This window comes from Rhamphochromis longiceps, linkage group LG17, assembly GCF_057381845.1.
Source record: "Rhamphochromis longiceps isolate RC_006_pf linkage group LG17, R_longiceps_female_GT1.1, whole genome shotgun sequence".
Lineage (NCBI taxonomy): Eukaryota > Metazoa > Chordata > Actinopteri > Cichliformes > Cichlidae > Rhamphochromis > Rhamphochromis longiceps.
The window spans coordinates 10,976,397-10,996,349 of NC_140573.1; the positions used below are offsets into that span (position 1 = coordinate 10,976,397).

Consider the following 19,953-nt stretch of genomic DNA (forward strand, 5'->3'; position numbering starts at 1 on the left):
GTGGATCTCATTTTTCTCAAAAACAAAAATTAGGTGTAAAAAGAAAAAGAAAAAAATCTGGTAATTCTTTGTTTTTACATTCTTTAGGTCCCAATCAACCCAAATAGCAAAGAAAAATTAAAAATGCATGCAATGAAGGAGTTCGGGTCTTAGTTGTTGATTTACACGATGAAATATTCAAATAAGTTTTAAAAGGCGTTCAATGGAGAAGATGTAATTGATTATGATAAATGATTTTGTTCACAAAACCAATATTTGTTCTACTGTGCTTATTGTTTACCTGAATCCTAAAGTGTTTGCAGAACCCAACTACTTCACAAACACTTTCTGGCCGCTTCAGCTGTTCATGGAAAGTTAGCTGCTGCAATGGTAGACTGGTTGGCAGCTGCTTGGATACAGTATCTCTATATCTGCTGCATACTCAGATGATATGTAACACTTGCTTGTGACAAACAGGTTTAAACTTTCTGTGGCCAAAACTAAACTTTCACACTCTGTGACAATCCGATTGTTCAGTCTGACGTCACTAGCCTGTCTGGGTCTAAACTCCGCTGCAGGTCCATATATCAAACGATCACTATGGCATTACTGAGAGTTGAAAAACTGTCTAAAGTCTTTCATCTTTAATAAAATGATCAGCGTTCTGCTCTACCAGGTGTAACAATTGAGTTTAACATCCAGGCATCCATGAAAACGGAATTTATGACATTTAACGGAGTTAGAAGTTAGCAGGAAGTTAGCTCGCTAGCTTCTATCTAAATACAATATAACATGTCCTGACTGCGGGGTTTTGGAAACAAATTAAAACGTACAGCTCTGCTATCACTTCCAGCATAAATGAAGACAGAAAACTAAACAGCAGTGACGTTTGTAGGGTTACTGAAGTTGGGCTAGCTGGTATATAATGATGTGCTACGTGACCGCTAGCGACACAGCTATGTTAGCATAATATAAACAAGCTAACTTTTTTTCCACTCGATAAAAGTTAACGTGAGTGTTCTCGGTGGTCAGGAACAAATGTAATCGCATGGCAAGATGCTGTAAAAGGACCAAACTTCAGCCAGGAGAACAACTGAGATAATCCATCCACAATACGAGGTTAGTCATTCATATACTGCTGCATGGGCTGGGCTGTAGTTACATCCTAAGGTTTTAAAAACTGAGCTTAAATAAATGATTAGCGGTAATAAAAGCCGAGGGAGGTCAACAGTGATCACTGACTGTTTTAGGAGCTTTTTGAGATTAAATAGAAGAAAATACATAACATTAAACATGTTAACAACACAAAAGCCATATTAAACGCAGACTACTTTAGACCCGGAAGTAGGATTCGTCGCGTCATCACTGAACAACCAGATACACAGTAAATACAGCAGGAAGAAGACGCCGGTATGTGTTGAGGTATGTATTTACCGTTTATCTGAACAGCATTATCACTTAACAGACATCCATGCAATTGTTTAAAAAAAAAAAAAAAAATCAGTGGACAAATCAGTGCTCAAAGGTCACTCACTTCTAAATCTCCACACTTAAGAACTTTAGTTTAAAAAAAATAAATAAATTGAATGTTCCTCTGCAGTTCTAACAGTATTTTAAAGTGTTTCATAAACACATAGACTCAACAGCCACTTTGTTAGGTACACCTGTTCAATGCTAAGTACACTCTGATGAGAGAAGTAGCTCCAACTCAGTACTAGCAAGGTGTACCTAACAACGTGGCCAGTGATAGTAGATTATGAACGGGAAAACAAAACGATATCTACATATCGACAGTTCTGCAAACAACCCCACCCCGACTCCATAAAACCAGATAAACAGGCTTCAGCCCTGAGGAGGGACATTGCTAAAAGCTCTCCATGACCTAAAGGGGATACTATGAAGCAACTTCAGTGTAGGAAGGCTTTCTTTGCGTCGCTCAGACATATGAGATTGTTGATAACCTCTGTTACTAACAGAGCTTGATGTAGAAAACCTAGTGCAGCTTCACTAGTAATCTGGGCTTTCCACTTCAGGGTTGAGAAACTTTAATAACATACAAGAAAATATCATGCCAAAAAGCAAAATGAGTGAGGTGGAACAAATCCAGCAAAAGAGAAACCGTGCAGGAAAGTGTCTTAATGCCTGCTCAATCATCCAGGTACGTAAATCTCCAAAAGTTGATTCTGTTCATCTGGACGTAGCATTTTCAGTGGGAGAAACGTTTCGCCACTCATACCAGGACTGTGCAGTCTTTTTATACCTACAGGCCAGTGGATACTCTTTCCATGATGAGGATGTACACATCCTGATGAGGAAGGGATGCTGGTTTGAACGGGGAGTCAAGGAGGCCATTTACGTGAAAAGGGAAAGACCATCTCTGAATCGAGGAAGGGTACATCTTACAAATGCTGTGATTGCACCCATTCCCCAAATCTGAATTGTACTCATGGCCTTTGATCAGTGGTTGTTGAAGAAGCCTGACGAAACGTTTCTCCCACTGAAAACGAACAGAATCAACTTTTGCAGAGTGCAGAAAAGTGTTCTTTTCTTGTGAATTTATAACTGATTATCGGCAATTAAAAAAAACAACTGGTAAGTGACCAAACATAAAAGAATACCGTATGTGAACATTTGCTGCATCAGTAACCAAACACCTGTAAATTCCAGTGACAATGTGAGAGAGAAAGCATGAGTAACCTAACTGCATGGTTTAGGTTAAGTGGCGTTACTAACGTACCAACCAACAGGTCTGCATATATAAAGTTCTCTTGGGTAGTGATCTAACCATGGTGCGTGCTTTCATTAACAGAATTTATGATAATGGAACTGGTTTTAAACCTAAACTCTAAACACACCTCACTAAGCCATTAATCTCACATAGTACACCCCCGGCAGGCCTGTTCCTGTATTTGTTCAATCACATCAAATAGGAGATATGTCCACCATAGTACTCTAAAGCCTTTGAGTTTAGTTGCACAGTGCTTATAATACATGATTGCTTGATATCAAACAAATAGTTTAAATACTGCAAGTTGAGTCATCCACAGTGGCTGGCCAAAAAACACAACTCTGAGGACTCTTCTGAAATGTTTTCTCAGTATTCAGTGTGTGTGTGTATGCACACTTCAGGCCAGCACTTGTCTCTGGCTGCACGTCAACAGGTGTGGCAAGAAGTATGATGCTGTGCCATCATCAGGGATGAGCTCCAGGAATTCTGCGGGGCTCATCTCCATAGCAACTACGACAAGCGTCTCTGTTGACAAAAAACAAGTCTCATTAAACTCAAGTACACACACACAGGAGATGTTACTTCCTCATACTTCTAGTTTCTTTGCCAGTATCAGTAAGTAATTTCCTGATATTTCTTTAATTCCCATCATAATATATCCACTTACAGAAGTGGCTTGGGTGTGCCCAGTCTACCCAACCCTGCTACACCCTCAGAGTTCACTTTGTTTAATCATATTGTAATGAATTGCTATTCATTCCCCAGCACAGATATCCAACACTTTCCCAATGACAGCAATTTAGTTGCTGAAGTTACAATTTACTGATGTTCCCTGAACACATTTCATGCAGGCAGTCAATTTTGCTTTTGAAAAGAGGACGATGACGATTGACGGTGTCTGTTCAAAACATGACTACACAGAACAGACAGACAGGGGGTTTGGGCTTTCTTGAGAACCACTTTTTCAACCAAGATGAATGACTGAATGAAGTCGCTTGGCACACAAAAACAAAGACCAAATGGTAAAATAAAATTACATCCAGCTATTTTTTTAAGAACCAGTTTAAGTTTTAGACCATTAAACTGATTAAACTGTTGAAACTGTTTGAAGATCTGGACTAAGATGACTTCATTGCTTGTCATTTTAATATTGTATTCTACAGTTTAAATGATTCAAATCTGTTCCCTGAGCACGGAATCCATTATTAATTACAGGGTTCTGAATAGCTGAGGATGTGACTTAAAGTAGGGATTTAATGGGAATTCATTTCATGTCAAAAAAATTTTCAAACCTGCCAGACGGCTTTGCCGCATAATAAAATTATAAGTCTGAACAATACAAGGTCATTAGTGAGTCATGACTGACGAAAGCACAGCAAATCCTAATTGTTTTAAACGAAAGTGAAAGCTCTTTGGAAAAATACCTCTACCTTTGAGAGCAGCCAGGAGGATGCTGTTGTCTGAGGCTGCTCTTGTGCGATCACAAAGCTCTGGGAGGAGCTTTTGCCACCAAAGTGCCTGCGGAGATTAGACATGTGATTGAGACGGGAGTTGAATTAGGTGCGAAATTAAAAATAAACTAAAAAGTGTAGCTACAGACTTCAAATGTAAGCCCCGTGATCAGTACAGACCATGTTTTTCTCCTGTAACTGGTGATTGGCGTAGGGTATGATCGCTTGAGGACATCTGTCCAGCAACTTCTCAATGCTCCTATCATACTGCCCCCTTCTGGTAGCGCAAAGGAGGTGCAGGCTGAAGCCCCATAAGGTTTCGTCTGACAGGCGCTCCAACAAAGGCACGACGGAGCCCACAGACAGAGATGGACCACACAGCAGAGACTGCACACACAAACAGGAACACTTAAAAATACAATTACAGAATAACAGCAGCTAGATTTTAAATTAAAGTCCACGAGAAGAAAAAGAAACATAAATAAACTGCTATATGTCACCAAGTCCACTACTGATAGCACAGATAAAATGTTTTCTCTTCAAATGTCACTGACCTACATATTTATTGCAACAAGTTCACAAGCCATGGAATGCATGATGGCCCCGTATTACTATAAGTTCCAGTAATGACCGTGAATAGGGCATCACCCTACGTGGAATGCAGCCATCAATTGTACACCTGTGCTTTGCCAGCTGAGACAAGTCAAACGTTTGTCACAAACAAAATGTATTTGTCACTGTGGCGGGGTGTTGTCTGCAGTGCCTCTGCAGGTGAGATGGACACACCTACGCGGCATTGGCAATCATGCCTCGCCGGCATAAAAGCAGTTCCTGACTGTCTTGTTGTAGTCGGTATGTAGTTGGCTGGTGGCTGAAAAGCTGCAGCTGTGTGTGTTTCAGAACAGCAACCGTGTGTTAGTAATAAAGATACTGAAAACCATTAAACTGTCAAAATTGTCACACACTGAAAGTCCCCGGGGGCTGAAAAGCGCAGTTACTTCAATGGCCAGTTGAAGATGGCTCCAAAAAACAGCTCCCAAATTTATAGCAGAAGGAAACATTTACAGCAACAAACAAAATAGATTTCCCTCTTCATAATGAATGCACTGGGGATATTTGTTTTGTTTTATAAAAAGGCATAAACCACAACTATCAGCACTTTCTCAACAGGAGTTTCATTTACTGCTGTAGGAGTACTGAGGGTTTTATTGTAAAAGCATTTAAGGGTTTTATTGTGAACAGGAAAAAAAGGGGTCTCTTCACAACCGAGTAGAAGAAATTGTGTTTCCTGCACAGGTTGGGCAGCAATTCAGTGATGTCTCAGTGGCTGCATTAGTCTGTTATACACTAAGGTCCAACTATATTTGGACAATGACAAAGTGTTTTTTCTTATTTTACCTGTTTACTGAAATATCTTCCAATTATAGTTATATAATGGAGATCAATGGATTGCATTTGAGGATATCCACATTAAGATTGGATGAAGGGTTGAGGAGTTTTAGCTTGTTAACATGTTCCACCCTCTTTTTAAAGTAATCGGACAGTTAACTCAAATGCCATTTCATGGGCAGGTGTGGGCATTTTCTTTGTTATGTCATTATCAATTAAGCAGATCAAAGGCCTGGAGTTGATAGACCTGTTTTTTTGCTGTAAACCGACAACATGCAGTCAAAGGAGCTCTCTGTGCAGGTGAAACAAACCATCCTTAAGCTGCGTAAACAGAAAAAACCCATCTGAGAAAGTGGTACTATAGTAGTGATGGTGTGATGAAGCCCCGTGAATGTGTCAAATCTTTCCGGCCAATCGGTTCACCAAAAGGCAGATCACACAAAGCAACGTTTAACAGCTCATTTGGATGTGCTGACATCTGCTGGTCATTCCATGTACAGCAGCCCTACTGTGATAATGCAAGGGGCTGACATAACAGTCGATATATAAATGTAAAGATGTATCAATTGGAGAATACCGATATGAGGTCCTGTATAATACACACACACACACACACACACACACACACACACACACACACACACACACACACACACACACACACACACACACACACACACACACACACACACACACACACACACACCTCTTACTAACCATCCTCTCTGAGACTGATTTAAGACTTATTATTGGGCTATAGCATGTCAAAATGCCCCCTAACTGCTAATATTATTCGACCTTTTCGGTTGCTCCATAATTCGCTAACAATCTCCGTGCGCTCTCGTGATGATCCTCGGAATCACCTCAGATCCAGTTCATGCAAAAAACTAATTTTCACATCTTTTCAGCAGCTCCAATCACATAACCGGACACATCATTTCAGAGAGTCATTGGTCATTCGTCACGTGATATTCTGAAGAACCATACAGGCCTTGACATGGGCTTCATTTGGACACGTCCCCTTTACTCGGCAGTGCCGAGTGAGCTGTCAATGGCCATGAGTACCATTCACAGAGAGTTGGGGAATGGCTGCAATCATAGCATTGTAAGATGGTGAAAGATGGTGAATGGTACTCATGGCCATTGGTGGTCTTTGATCAGCGGGCCTTGATCAGTAGTTGTTGATCAATGATCATGAGAATTTGCATAATTATGATGAAGGAACTGACCTCACAGCCCATTGTTCCTACAGTGGTGCTAGTTTCAGTCATTATGCAAACGTACTATTTATAAGATTGGGGAAACCTGCAGTTAACTGAGACTGAAGAAGTCACTTGGATGAGTGACGAAATGTTCCTCCCACTGAAAACGCTACATCCAGATGAACAGAATCAACTTTTGGAGAAAGAAAGCACTGCTGAACTCAGCAACGCTAAAAGACCTGAACACCCACAGGAGACAACAGTAGTGGATGATCACAGAATCATTTCCATGGTGATGAGAAAACCCTTTCACAACAGCCAACCAAGTGAACAACACTCTCCAGGAGGTCGGCGTATCGATGTCCAAGTCTACAGTAAAGAGAAGACTGCATGAAAGTAAATACAGAGGATTCACTGCGAGGTGCAAGCCACTCATAATCCTCAAAAATAGAAAGGCTACATTGGACTTTGATTTAAAAAAAAAAAAAACATCTAGAAAAGCCAGCCCAGTTCAGGAAAAACACTGTTTGGAAAACTGAAACCAAGATTAACCTCTACCAAAATGATGGAAAGAAAAATGTATGGAGAAGGTGTGAAACAGCTCATCATCCGAGGTAGTGTGATGGCTTGGACATGCATGGGTGTTAATGGGACTGTGACACTGGTGTTTATTGATGATGTGGCAAAGGACAGAAACAGCCAAATGAATTCTGAGGTATTCAGATACACACTGTCTGCTCCAATCCAAAAAAAAAAAATACAGCCAAAGCAACCCAGGAGTTCATTAAAGCAAAGAAGTGGAATATTCTTGAATGGAAAAGTCAGTTACTTAACCCAAGTGATCATGCATTTTACTTCTTGAAGACTAAACTTGGGACAGAAATCCCACAAACAAACAGCAGCTGCAGGGAAGGCCTGGAAGAGCATTAAAAAGGAGGAAACCCAGCATCTGGTGAAGTCCATGAATTCAAGACTGTCATTGACAGCAAAGGGTTTTCAAAAGGTTTTCAACCAAGTATTAGAAATTAACATTTTATTTTCAGTAACCTTTGAGCACCTGAAATGAAGGGATTGTGTTAAAAAACACTTTAGTTCCTCACATTTTTATACAATCTTTTTGTTCAACCCACTGAATTAAAGCTGAGAGTCTGCACTCCAGCTGCATTTGAGTTGTTTCATTTAAAATATATTGTTGTAACATAGAAGCAAAATTAGAAAAAAAGTTGCCTCTGTCTAAAAATTTATGGACTTAACTGTATTGAATCCATGCAGTCAAAGCAGACTTTAGAAAATACCTGCAGTTTGTGCAGCGCCTCCAAGTGTTGGGAACTGGTAATGTCTGTTGGACTTAGAAGAATGAGCCATGGATACAAAGCACCGTAATGAGAGCACGAGTTGACCTGGAACAGACACAAACATGGGAGCAGCTGATTGCATGAAACTCGTGTCTTTATAATCTGGTTATTGAACAAATTAAAAGAATTGGGGGGGGGGGGGGGGGGGGGGGGTGGTTACTAAACAGAGACCACCAAGTAGCCGTACCAGGTCATCAGCACTTTTCAGTGACTTGCGCTTTGGAGCTGTGTGCTTTTCTGACTTTGTATTTGTTAGACGGTCGATGTAGACAGAAGCCAGCCGAAACAGAAGCTCCTGAATGACAGCGTCATTTGATGATGCCATGAGCATCGCCTCCCAGAAGTCGACCTGCAGGCTGTTTTCACAACGCAGCTCCTAAAAGCGTAGAAAGCATCAGATTCTGCAAAACTGAAATTAATTCTACATCCAAGTGTAGAAAGGCAGTAATACAAATCAGCGGGTTGATATACTATCCTCCAGGCACTGCACTTCCAGGTGCCAATAGTACCTTGAATATGTGATCAGCCTCTTCCAGCTTAACTTTGCTGTTCTCATGTAAAGCCACCATGGCAGCCACCAGCAGTCCAGGCTGAGAGTCGGCCATCTGGCGGGTTAAAGCTGTGGGATAAACACGTCTATGCTGGTTTGCACATCCACCATAGAGCAGCAGCCTCGGCTCCTCGATAAACCCGTACACTAGCAGCATCTACGCACAGAATGGAAAGGGACCAACTTTCTTTATTTTGGTCCATTTTGTGTGGAAAAGTATATAATATAAAAAAAAAATATGGACATACAATTTTAAAAAAAAAAGAAGCAATATCATGTAGCAAACTTTGACCTTGCACTGCACCTTGAGCAGTTAGTACACCAAAGAAAACAAGTGAAATCCTGACCTCAGCATGTCTCTCCATCAGCTGTGTGTACTGCTGCAGGTCACCCAAACGCAGCATCATGGTAGCCATGGTGATTGTCAGTGAAACCGACACGCCCACCGAGTCCTCCAGATTTTGTAAAATTTGCAGCGTCCGAGCAGGACTGACATTTATCATGCAGGGGCTGGTGCACATGCTTATGAGCATTACAGGCTCTGATTGGCTGAAAATGTCAATGACCTGATCAGCTGCTTCCTGCAGGGAAAGAAAGATTAAAAAGGTTCCCCGTCTCTTTTGATTCAATATTTTGTATTTTTTTGTTCCCTTACTAATTTCTTAAGGTTTGTTGTGCATATTTGTCATGTTTAAAACAAATTTTAATATTTGACAAAGACATTCTAAGTAATTACAAAATGGTTTAAAATCATTATTTAAATTATTAAGGGAAAAAAGCTGACCAGCTGTGTGAAAAAGTAATCTCCTCAACTTGTTAAATCATGCTCATTTAGATCTTGTGTACCTGACTGAGGGTCTGCTCTGAGTCTTCTAACAGGAAATGTTTCAGGTAAAACAGGAAGCCAGGGCCATAGGAGGAAGGGCTGCCCGGAAATGGCCGATTCCTGGACATGACCTCTGTGAGTGACAGACCAGACATCCTGTAGTACGGCAGAGCAAGGTGACACTCCCTCTGACCGCCCCTTAGAGAAAAGAAGAGATTAAAAGTTTTGCTGAAACAAATTTTAATAAAATAGCCAGAAAATACAAAAACTGAAGGTAAAGGTGTCCAACAGAGTAAAATCTCATTGACTGAACACATTTAAAAACCCATAAAATGTTATTATCAATACAGAATGTTGGTTGTGTGTTACCTGCTGAAACTGTCTCCCAGCTGGGCACAGTTCTCCCTCAGCGCCTCCTCCAGCACTTGTCGATCTGTCCTGTGATCTGCTGGGCCACCTGGGCCCGTCTGTTGCTCGTCTGATGCGTGTAGTAGAGCAGCACGCAGGAGGAGGTGAGCTTCGCTGAGGAGGTGTCGCAGACTCTGGGCCTGTGGGTTGGTCTCTGCATAACGCTGACTGTACTCAACCTGAAAAACACACAAATCACAAGTGATTGCACAGCAGATCTGTATTTGTTTACTTTTTCATATTCATCATCAACAGTTGCGCAACACACAATTTGGGCAAATGAGAGTTACCATCTCCTGGTAGAGAGTAAAGGGGGGGACGGTGTCCACAACATAGAGGTTCCATCCATGTCCCGCTGCACTGCTTTCTTTGGTAGAAGACACTGTCCACCTCCTGCTCCTGAGATCAAACATTACACAGCAACATATAGAAAAATTAGCAAAGATTTTGACCATTGAGTCACAACATACACAGGAAGAATCCTGTACTTATACCCACCTTTGTTGTGATCTGTTGTAGATATTTTAACTATTAAAAGAAAATTGCCTTTACAGGACATCAACAAGACAGTACAGACACAATTTTACAAATTCAAACAAACTGTTAAACTGGGCACACACTAAACAACTGTCAGAATGATCATGAGGACATAATCTAGCCTATAAGATCTGCTTCATTTGCTCTCAGTTTTTAGAACCAATTATTGCCTGTTCATCTTTAAACAGGTTTATCATTTGACACCAACGAGTACAATGGTAGCCTGTGAGACTGTAAGTGCCCCTGGCTCCTCGCTTAGTAACACTGCAGTAGGTCTAGATTGATACACCACTTTCCATTTAATTATTAGTTATTAATGATGTTTTTGTCCTGTCTTCCTCCCCTGCCATCTGGTAAACTGCAGATTATACCTAATTTTTTGGCACATTTAGATCACGTGAAGCTACAGATAGACAACTATGATCGTTTAGCTCTCTACATGCGCTGTGCTACATCAGTGGCTAACACTTCACAGCATAATTCAGCTGTTTGTTAAGTGTCTGCCCAGCTTTAACAAACAGTTAGTGAACAGGGTAACAGGAGCTTCATACCAAGGGTATGTTGAGGTGTTTGTTACACGGTGAGGGGCTTGTGTGTGTGCATCCGTGTCAGTCAAAGAGAAAGAGTTACAGGAATCCAGGAACCTCAGTGATAAAATTGTCTTTTTAGGTCAATTCTAACACGATTAGTTTGTGAGAAAAAAAAAGACACAAACACACACCGAGGGCAGTTAGGCAGGTTACCATGGCTAGGTTTAGAAACTAAAACAGGAAGTGCTGTCTCTTTTAGACCAAGCTGCAAAACTCACACAAACACTTTAATCATTTGGTTTTTTGGGGCGATCGTGGCTCAAGAGTTGGGAGTTCGTCTTGTAATCGGAAGGTTGCCGGTTCGAGCCCCAGCTCCGACAGTCTCGGTCGTTGTGTCCTTGGGCGAGACATTTCACCCGTTGCCTACTGGTGGTGGTCAGAGGGCCCGGTGGCGTCAGTGTCCGGCAGCCTCGCCTCTGTCAGTGCGCCCCAGGGCGGCTGTGGCTACAATGTAGTTTGCCATCACCAGTGTGTGAATGGGTGGATGATTGTGTATAGTGTAAAGCGCTTTGGGGTCCTTAGGACCAAGTAAAGCGCTATACAAATACAGACCATTTACCATTTTTTAAACAGAAATGACTGACTGCATACTGTCACAGGGTTTCTGAACTTCTTCACAAAACATGCAACTTACTTGCTTAAGACCTTTTCTGCTAGTTCTTTATTTCTTATGAATCCAAAAAAAAGCGATTTTAAATTTTTATATAATTTTATATTTGCCTTTCTTTATTTTCTATATCAAACGGCATGATCACTAAGTTCTTATCAATGAAATAATATGTTGTCTGTGATTTTAGGTTATGCTTTTGGTATATTTGCATTTCTTTCTGTCTGTCAACACGATAGCTGGACAAGTTTTGAATGGATGCTGATAAAAGTTAGTAGAGTCGGGTCATGTTAACAATACGTTCAAATTCTGCCTTACATCCACCAAGGTCCTTAAAATCAACACCATGATTTATTGGTTGACAAAAAGCTTATAACTAAGAAACTATGATTCTTACAAGTGTGGTGTGTATTGTCAACATAAAGAAAGTACCGTATAAGTATTTAAAATATGTAAAATTTGACCTCTGACCTCTCTTCAATCAATAGATTGATCTGAAGGTTGCACGGCTTTTAAAAACTATGTTTCTTAAATAAACTTGTGATCAAAAATTAATTTTACTAAAAAATGAATTGAATCCCACACATGTCCTATATTAACATAAAAAAATAGGTTTCAGCAGGGCAAATAACAAACACCTTCACGCTTTGCTTATTTTTGCTGCACTGCAAACTCCTTAAAGTACGTTTAAAAAGAACAGAGATATACAAATGTACTGAAAATACAACACTATTACCTTAAAGAGTAAATACTGCTTAGAAAGTGACCTCCCTTGGTGGAGGTTTGTGTTCTTGGAGTCCTTTTAGTTTTTTAAAATGTTTTTAATGGAGTTCCTCTAACCTCTACACAGAAGCAAAGAAGAATCATTTAGTCTTGTAACATAAGATTAACAAGGGTTACAGAAGGGGACTTTATAAAGATTTCATTTGAGAACGAGAGTGTTTTGAGGGTCTCGTCATTGCAGCTTGGCCTGAAAGTGACAACAAGGACGGGGGTTGGATGGGTTTTGGGTTTGTCTTACAGTAAGGGGCGTGATAGAAGGCTCTCCAGAGCTGGCGTGGTTGCGGGATCAATTCCCACCGCTAGGAAAATACCAGTCAGCATGTTGTGTTCTTTCAACTCGCTATAATAACAACAACACACACGTACACACATACAGTAAACAGGCTCATAAATGTTCAAATGTTTGTGCGTACATGCATGCACATGCAAGTAACTGCAGGGAAGTATCTGAGGTCAAACCTGAAAAAGCCTTTAAAAATCAAAAGGTGTACAAATCAACATGGCGGCGTGTTTGTGCGTACAACTTACAGGCCCCTGCGCTGTGTGCCGCGTTCGGTCTCCTCCGGTGTCTCTGCGTCGGCGGCAGAGAGCAGGATGACATGGCGCCCGTACACGCACATCGACCGCAGGCCGATGAAGAGCTGCATCCTGAGCGCACAGACCTCCAGGCTGCAGGGTGGGCAGGCCTTACAAACAAACAAACACACACACACACACACACACACACACACACACACGTAAATGTTAAATGTGTTCTCATTTACAGACATGTAATAACAATCCATACAGATATTAGCGCCACCAACTGGATCTCTGCAGTGAGGGGAGCACTGAGGCTGAACTTTCTTTTAAATTAGCTTCGTTTATTGTAAATGCCAGGCTCATACCTTCATGGTCGTATCGATGTAGGGGTCTTCAATCCTGGCTGCTAGAGCTGCACATCGTACTGTAAAACACTGCAATGCACTCCTACCAGCCACACAGAGAAATGTACTTGTAATCCACAAAGAAAGTAAGAACCACAGATTAAAAAATACACACCAACTTTTCTATATTTGGGTATAATTGGAATATCATGGAAATAAGGCTTGATGGGTTTGATGAAAAAGGTAATCTATCTGATGTTTGGTGAACTGTTGAATTTAGAGCCCTATTTTTTTTAAACCCGTGTAAAATGTAAATACACACAGAATGCAGGCTCCTTCAAGGCTGCAGACATACTTTGTTATAACATGCAACAGGTGGTCTGTTAGCGCCGCCTCCAGGACCTTCTCTGGATACTGATATGCTGACAGGAGCTCAACTCCACCCTTCAGACTGTACAGGTAGCCCGTGGTGGGGAGGGAGAAGAAGCAGAACACACATGTCGCTTCATCGGGAGACACTGACTGGTTACCTGGGGAGAGAGTAACAATCCCTCAAAAACAATGATTGGGCAAAAACGCACACAAGGACAAAAAGAAAAAGGATTATTTTTTACAACATGAGCAAACTGCACCGAAATGTGAAGGTGCTGTAGAAATACCACAGAGATATCTCTATAGCAATGAAGCTTTACATGCACTCATCACGGGCATGAATGTCATGGTATGACACTTCACTGAAATGCAATGTTTTTTTAAAGTCATTAAGGATGCGTGCTGTGCAATCATTTCACACTAGAGCAAAACAAAGAGTTCAAAACATCATTAAAAGTCCAAAATTACCATGAGATTCATGCCTGTGATGACTGAATGTAAACTCCTGAACATACTACAATGTCTCAGAAAAAAAAATTCCATTTCTCCTCATTTCAAAACAGATCATCTTGCACTGTTAACTCGACACTGATGTTGTACTCACCAGTGAAGAACGGGTAAAGCTGCAGGGAGTGAAGCTGCATCTCATCCATGCTGCATCCTTGGAAGAACTCTGGAGAAAAGTGCCTGCAGGACCGGAGGGAGTTCAGTCAAACCTCAGCTGGGAGAAATATTCTTAAGGAACAAACTCAGAAGTGCAGACACACCTGAAAAGAACGTAAGAAAGTGCATACTGCCTTCCTTCTTCCAGCCCGGTTTTTTCAATGCTAACTGGGATGTCGCAGTCTTTAGCTCGATCGCCAAGTAACTCCTGGTGTCTCGGAACAACCAGAAAGTCAGCCTGGTCTTCCAGATATTCTGCTGTGCATGCAGAAAGATCACAGATTGCATATCACAGGTCACTCCTACATTTGATAAAATGTCTCATGCTCTGCTGCATGTGGACAATTTCAAAGTATGAGCTTGAATGCATTTTTTATGTTGTTTTCTTAATATTAAATCTGTAGAATAAAACCAAAAAGAATGCTTGAGAACTCTGTAAAAATGTCTAATTGACAGCTTCAGTAATGTAATTCATATTCATAAAGGTCTCTGTACTCATCCCTTTCTAGTTAAATAGAAAAAAAAATCACCCCAAAGCCACGACTTAAAACACATTATAGAGCATTTACATGTGTGCCGTTACCGTTATTTGTGTCCAGTGGTTCCTCCAGGGTTTGGGGTTCAGAGGTTTCATCCAGTTTTAATATCAAGACTTCCAGCTCTCCTTGCACAGCCACATATGTGTCGCACAGTGCCACCTAGCGGTCAAAATATTTAGGAAAAAAAAAAAAAACAAGGAAAAATGCTTAAGTTAGAAATTTCCCAGTACGACAGAAATTGTTCTCTTTCTCTCATTATGTAAATGCAAGCTATCCACTCAGAAAAGGCTTACATTTTTAAATATAAATAGGTGCAGTGAACATGGTTGATATAACAGTTTGACACAGTCACAGATAAAAATAAGTGAAGAAAAGCACCTGCTTAGGTGTGATTTTTGGAAGGTGCAGGATGACGGAGCGTTCAAAATCCAGGACGGAAAGATTCTGGCTGGAACTTGAAGACTGAGCTGTTGGTAGAAAACAGGCCTATTGAACAGAAGCTTTTTAGTCCTAATTCACATCTAATGTAAACTCTTTGCCATATGAAATAAAATACACACGGCTCATTGTAAGACATCTTTCTCTGATCAATGATCAGATGATGATTTATAGATAGTTGTGATACAAAATGAGTGTTTGACTGAAAATATCTTAATAAATTAATAAATGTGTGTTTTTTTAGTTACCTTGACTCTGACCGCAGCGCTGCCGAGTGTTTGGCCAGCTGCTCTGAAGACTCTGATTCTCCTGATTTTCCTCCCAAAGAAACAAACATTATTCCAGTGTAACATAGTGTGTAGGTTATCAGTGAGTCTGCTCATTTTCGATGAGAGACGTTACCACAACATTTGATCTTTTTACAGCCAGCTATTAAAATAAATGGTGTTAAGCTGCCACCTTAACAAAACCTTGTAAAGGTACTCATCATATTTGGAAAATACTTTAAAATCTTCTAAAAAAGAGTGCAAGTTACCAACAGTATGTGCGGGAAAAAAATCTTTATGTCCAAGACGTCATATTATATTGAAGAGATATTATTTAAAGCAGGGATGTTAAACATAAGGCGTGGGGGCCTGAATTGGCCCATTAAAGACTCCCATCTGGCACACAAAGCACCATATCACAAATCAGTACCACAAAATGGTGTATTGAATAAATGCAGCATCCATTCTGTCCTGAGTCCAGCATGAGAGGAAGACCAAAGCCCAACGGAGATGCTTAAGAAGCACTGAAATTACTGTGGAAGGCATTGTGGAGCAGCAGACAAAGGTTGAAGCACCTTGAAATCGACCCTTATCAGAGAGAAGCTACACCGGTTTGCGCAAAAAAGTAACAAAAACTTAAATAAACAGTCTTTAACAAATTAAAGACATTATTGAATTGTAAATTTAAATGCAGATAAACTCCATAACGTCAATAAAGCAGGTAAACTTTGATTAAGAATTGAGTTCTTACCAGGTTCTGCTGGTTGTGTTGTCTCAACGTAAAGAGAACCAGAGTGTTCTCAGAGCCAACCAGCAGGTCTCCTCTAACCGGGCAGCAAGACACGGCAATGGGCCGCTCTGACAGAGGGATCTCAATAATCTCCATCTGCACTCCACCCCACACAGATGCTCCACCCAGCAAGTGGCCCAACAAACGAACCCCAACGCGGGCCTTCTCCTCTGCCTGAACAGAGGGCAAATAAGGCATTAACATATTTCCCAGTGTGTAATTAGAAAACAGCAATATACATGACAGCTGCAGACTGCCTTTGGTGGAATATAATTTGCTTATTTCTTCTTGCTCTCAGCATAATTTATCCATAACTATGCACATGTTTAAACGCCCTTTATACCATTTGCTTTGACAGTCTGTCTCTAACATAGGTAAGCTTGGACATATGACCATTGAGACTAATTGAGGGTGCTCGTGACCTCAATTTGAAGGTTTGGTATAGTGTACTGCAATATGAAGATAACAGGATGTACAGTTCAAATTAAGACAGCTAGCTAGAGAGCTAGAACAATCTGACAACAACATCTGACTACCAGTTTCAAAAAATTCACAGTTTAAATCTGAGAGATAGTTTTTTCTTACAAAAGCTTATTATATTCCTTAGTTTAATCACATTAAAGCAACATAAGATTTATGCATAGAACCATAATTAAACTAATTCACAATGAGCCGAGTCAAGTTTGCCATTCCAATGAAACACATTGGAGATGATCTGCATCCATTAGAGCAGACTGATTGACTGACTGACTGATTATGTGTTAGCATCTATCTGCATTCGTAATCTAGATGCTAGTTATTTACAAACCTTTGTGAGCTACGCTTTGTGAGACTGACCGCAGTCATTTCTAGGTGGACTGCAACTGCTTGGAGACAGGTTGCATACCACCAGAGTGAGGTAATCCTAGTTAAAGGTGGTGTGCATTCAACCTCTGGCCAACCAGTTGGTCACTGCAACTACTTGCAATCTGCCGCCGAATGAAAAATCACCTCGCAACCACTTTTTCCCCTAACCACAAGGAGGTTTCTGTCCTATTTTTAGTCTTGGTGATTTGGACTCGAGATGGTTCTTGTGTACCTGGTAACGCCAGTTGGTGTAGGCTCTCAGGTAGGTGGCATTGTTCTTTTCCTCAATGGTCACCAGGTAGTCTCCTAGAAGTGAGTGAGCACAGAGGAGGCAGTGATAAAACCCAAGATTTTTCAGTGTCTAGAGTCTTTATTTTTGATGCCTTTCCAGTTTACACTGTCATCACTTGAAGCCATTTTGCTCACATATGGGAGACAGACAGCAAAAAAGTGAATGTCAGTACAGAGGGTAGAGGAAGACAGGAAATGTCTTTACCTATCTTGCTATGCTGGATGCTCCTCACAGCGCCCATGGTGGAAAAGCGGCAGATGAGGGGGCAGCCCTCCACCTCCACATTGTACGCCTCCACCTGGATTCAGTTCAGCACAACAGTGTCAGGCTACTACAAAGGGTTAGTTACTAAATGCTTAAGTAAGATGAGGAAGACAAAACATCAATAATAACCTTTGAGCATGATGTAATTCAAGTGGTCTGGAGCGAAATTAACTCGTCCCAGTGGAGTTAACGGGACTGATATGCCCTCAAATACCTTTGCACATCTGGTGGGAGAGGCTTAACACAAAGCTGACTATTTTATCTTATTTTGCCTCGCTACCACCAAAGTCATTACTAAAATAAATACATTTTTAAAAAGGTCACAAACTGTAAACATAAGCACATTAAAGCAACCTTGCATCCTCCAGTCGCCACCACAAAAATAGCTCCACCTCCACAGCAGACCAGTCCGGGTTCCTTCTCCACCTGAGCCACAGAGTGGGAAAGCAGTGAAGACGAGAGCGTAGGTAATAAAACACGGCTGACATGGGATCAGCGTCAGTCAGGTTTCACTTTACCTGCACAATCTGCTGAGAGGAGAAAGGATGGCAGTTGTAGACGTGCACCATGTTTGGTCTTCTTCTGGCAAGAGGACTCTGTACAAGGTGGAAATTTAAAACAAGAAAAAAAAACCCAAAACATTAGTTAAGGTGCTTCATTCTTACTTTATCTGTGTTTCTCAGAGGCTTCATCCATCAGGGTAAACAGGACTACTACAAGAAAAGGGATGCACTTAGTCTCAGGCGCTGGATTGTTTATCGATGAGGACTGATGCCATCTGGAAAGTTTTCCTTTATTTGACACATTGGGCTAATTTGCATACTTGCACATATAATTCTCGTGCAGTTTTTTTTTTTTTTTTTTTACTTTTTACACATAAACATCATATCACACACACATGAATTTCACACGAAAGTGTACTTCCTCCATTTCTTTGGTAGATATTTTTTGGCGTTTACTAGGAAAAGTTGTTGTTTTTTTACTGATCTGCAGGTCTGCGTCACAATTCAACTTACTTTTGACCAGTGAATTAGGCTAAAAACTCTTTCTGCAGACTTTCTCTCAAACTTTAACATCAGTCAGGGGGGGGGGAAGGCGAAACTATCGCAATTAAATCTCAGAGAACTGCGGGAACAACACGGTTGTAATAAAGGTAAAAAGAAAAAGAAAAAACACACTACAAACCTCTGCATTCAAGCCTGAATTTCTAGCCGTCCATGTGGGCCCGAAGCAGGGCTGTGGTCATCCCTGTGTCTTATTTCTGTAATCGATATCACATGCAGCAGTCTTGTGAGCAGCAGCAGCCCCCGATTGTCTCACTTCACATCACATGAGCTCTTCGACCGACTATTTTCGTTCTTCTTACTTTTTTGACTTTTTACATAAAACATGCGACAGACGTTTTCCTTCGTGAAGTCGCTTTTCTCGCGGATTCTCCTCTCTTCCTACTTGAGCTTCGCTGCTGCAGTTTATTGATTTCACGCCGCAAAGAAAGAGGAAGTAAAACGTCAACCACAACAATCCAGCGCCCGCCCTTTTCTGGTTTTGATTGGCTTACGAGCCTGCTTGTATTGCGTTCAACTTTTTTATTGGTTATCGAGCTGTCATAAAGTAAAGGGCTGGTTCTGTTTTGTCTTTTGTCTTAAATATTTGTTGACATTTTTCATATACTTTCGTGACTTCTTGTAACCCATTACCATTTTGCAGATAGTATGATATATCATAGTATCGCAGAGCAGTTTGCCTCCTCCATCCAGCTTAGAGTATGAGTCCTGAGAGACAGGGCACCACTAAGGAGGGCCAGGGGGGGCCACTGGCCACCCCTCAAAATTTGAGGGTCGCCCCGGTAAGATTGTCTTATGTTGGTAATAATTTTAATAAACGTGAGCACAAGAGAGAGGAAGGCACCCTGCAATGAGTTGAAACATTAACTTGTTATTTATTCCTGATTATACAATTTTTGTCATTCGGATTGTGTCACTTTGCATGTTCCTCACAATTTCCAGGCGTCACCCCCTCCCCTCTGCTGCACCCCTGCACTCTTCTGTTTTTGGTGTGCCAACCCAATATTTTTAGTGACCCCCCATATGGCCACCCCATTAAAAAAAATCTGGAGGCTGCCCTGCTGAGAGAGACATCTTACTTCAATAAAAGTAACAACTAAACTATTAAAGTAAAATAACAAATTAAAAATTAAAATTAAACTTTAACA

General features: G+C 40.9%; 1 protein-coding gene across 5 annotated transcripts; it reads right to left on the reverse strand.

The window, feature by feature from the left end:
• Positions 1-1,394: 1,394 nt before the first annotated feature.
• On the reverse strand, positions 1,395-19,250 carry hps3 (HPS3 biogenesis of lysosomal organelles complex 2 subunit 1). 5 transcript variants are annotated; one of them, XM_085386382.1, is made up of 25 exons: positions 18,927-19,250; positions 18,260-18,337; positions 18,096-18,167; positions 17,682-17,775; positions 17,418-17,491; positions 16,301-16,513; positions 15,532-15,592; positions 15,224-15,312; positions 14,890-15,004; positions 14,411-14,564; positions 14,248-14,330; positions 13,627-13,801; positions 13,293-13,374; positions 12,934-13,091; positions 12,644-12,745; positions 10,179-10,287; positions 9,850-10,067; positions 9,501-9,678; positions 9,002-9,235; positions 8,614-8,811; positions 8,292-8,480; positions 8,045-8,149; positions 4,339-4,545; positions 4,138-4,225; positions 1,395-3,232 (listed from the first exon to the last, which is right to left on the reverse strand). In XM_085386382.1, exons 2-25 carry the CDS (start codon positions 18,308-18,310, stop codon positions 3,105-3,107), a joined length of 3,177 nt encoding a protein of 1,058 aa, XP_085242508.1. In that variant the 5' UTR covers positions 18,311-18,337; positions 18,927-19,250; the 3' UTR covers positions 1,395-3,104. The 5 variants fall into 5 exon arrangements, with proteins under 5 accessions (XP_085242508.1, XP_085242507.1, XP_085242506.1 ...); XM_085386381.1 differs by having other exon boundaries at positions 14,411-14,561; positions 15,532-15,603; positions 16,300-16,513; XM_085386380.1 differs by having other exon boundaries at positions 15,532-15,601; positions 18,927-19,249.
• Positions 19,251-19,953: the final 703 nt, after the last annotated feature.

Excerpts from the sequence above, each read along its gene's own strand:
- hps3 (XM_085386381.1), bottom strand. The coding sequence starts at position 18,310 with ATGGTGCACGTCTACAACTGCCATCCTTTCTCCTCTCAGCAGATTGTG. Across the intron at positions 17,492-17,681 it reads CATCCAGCATAGCAAGATAG|GAGACTACCTGGTGACCATT; the intron begins GTAAAGACATTT and ends ACTCACTTCTAG. Across the intron at positions 4,546-8,044 it reads AGGCGCTGCACAAACTGCAG|TCTCTGCTGTGTGGTCCATC; the intron begins GTATTTTCTAAA and ends TTGTGTGTGCAG.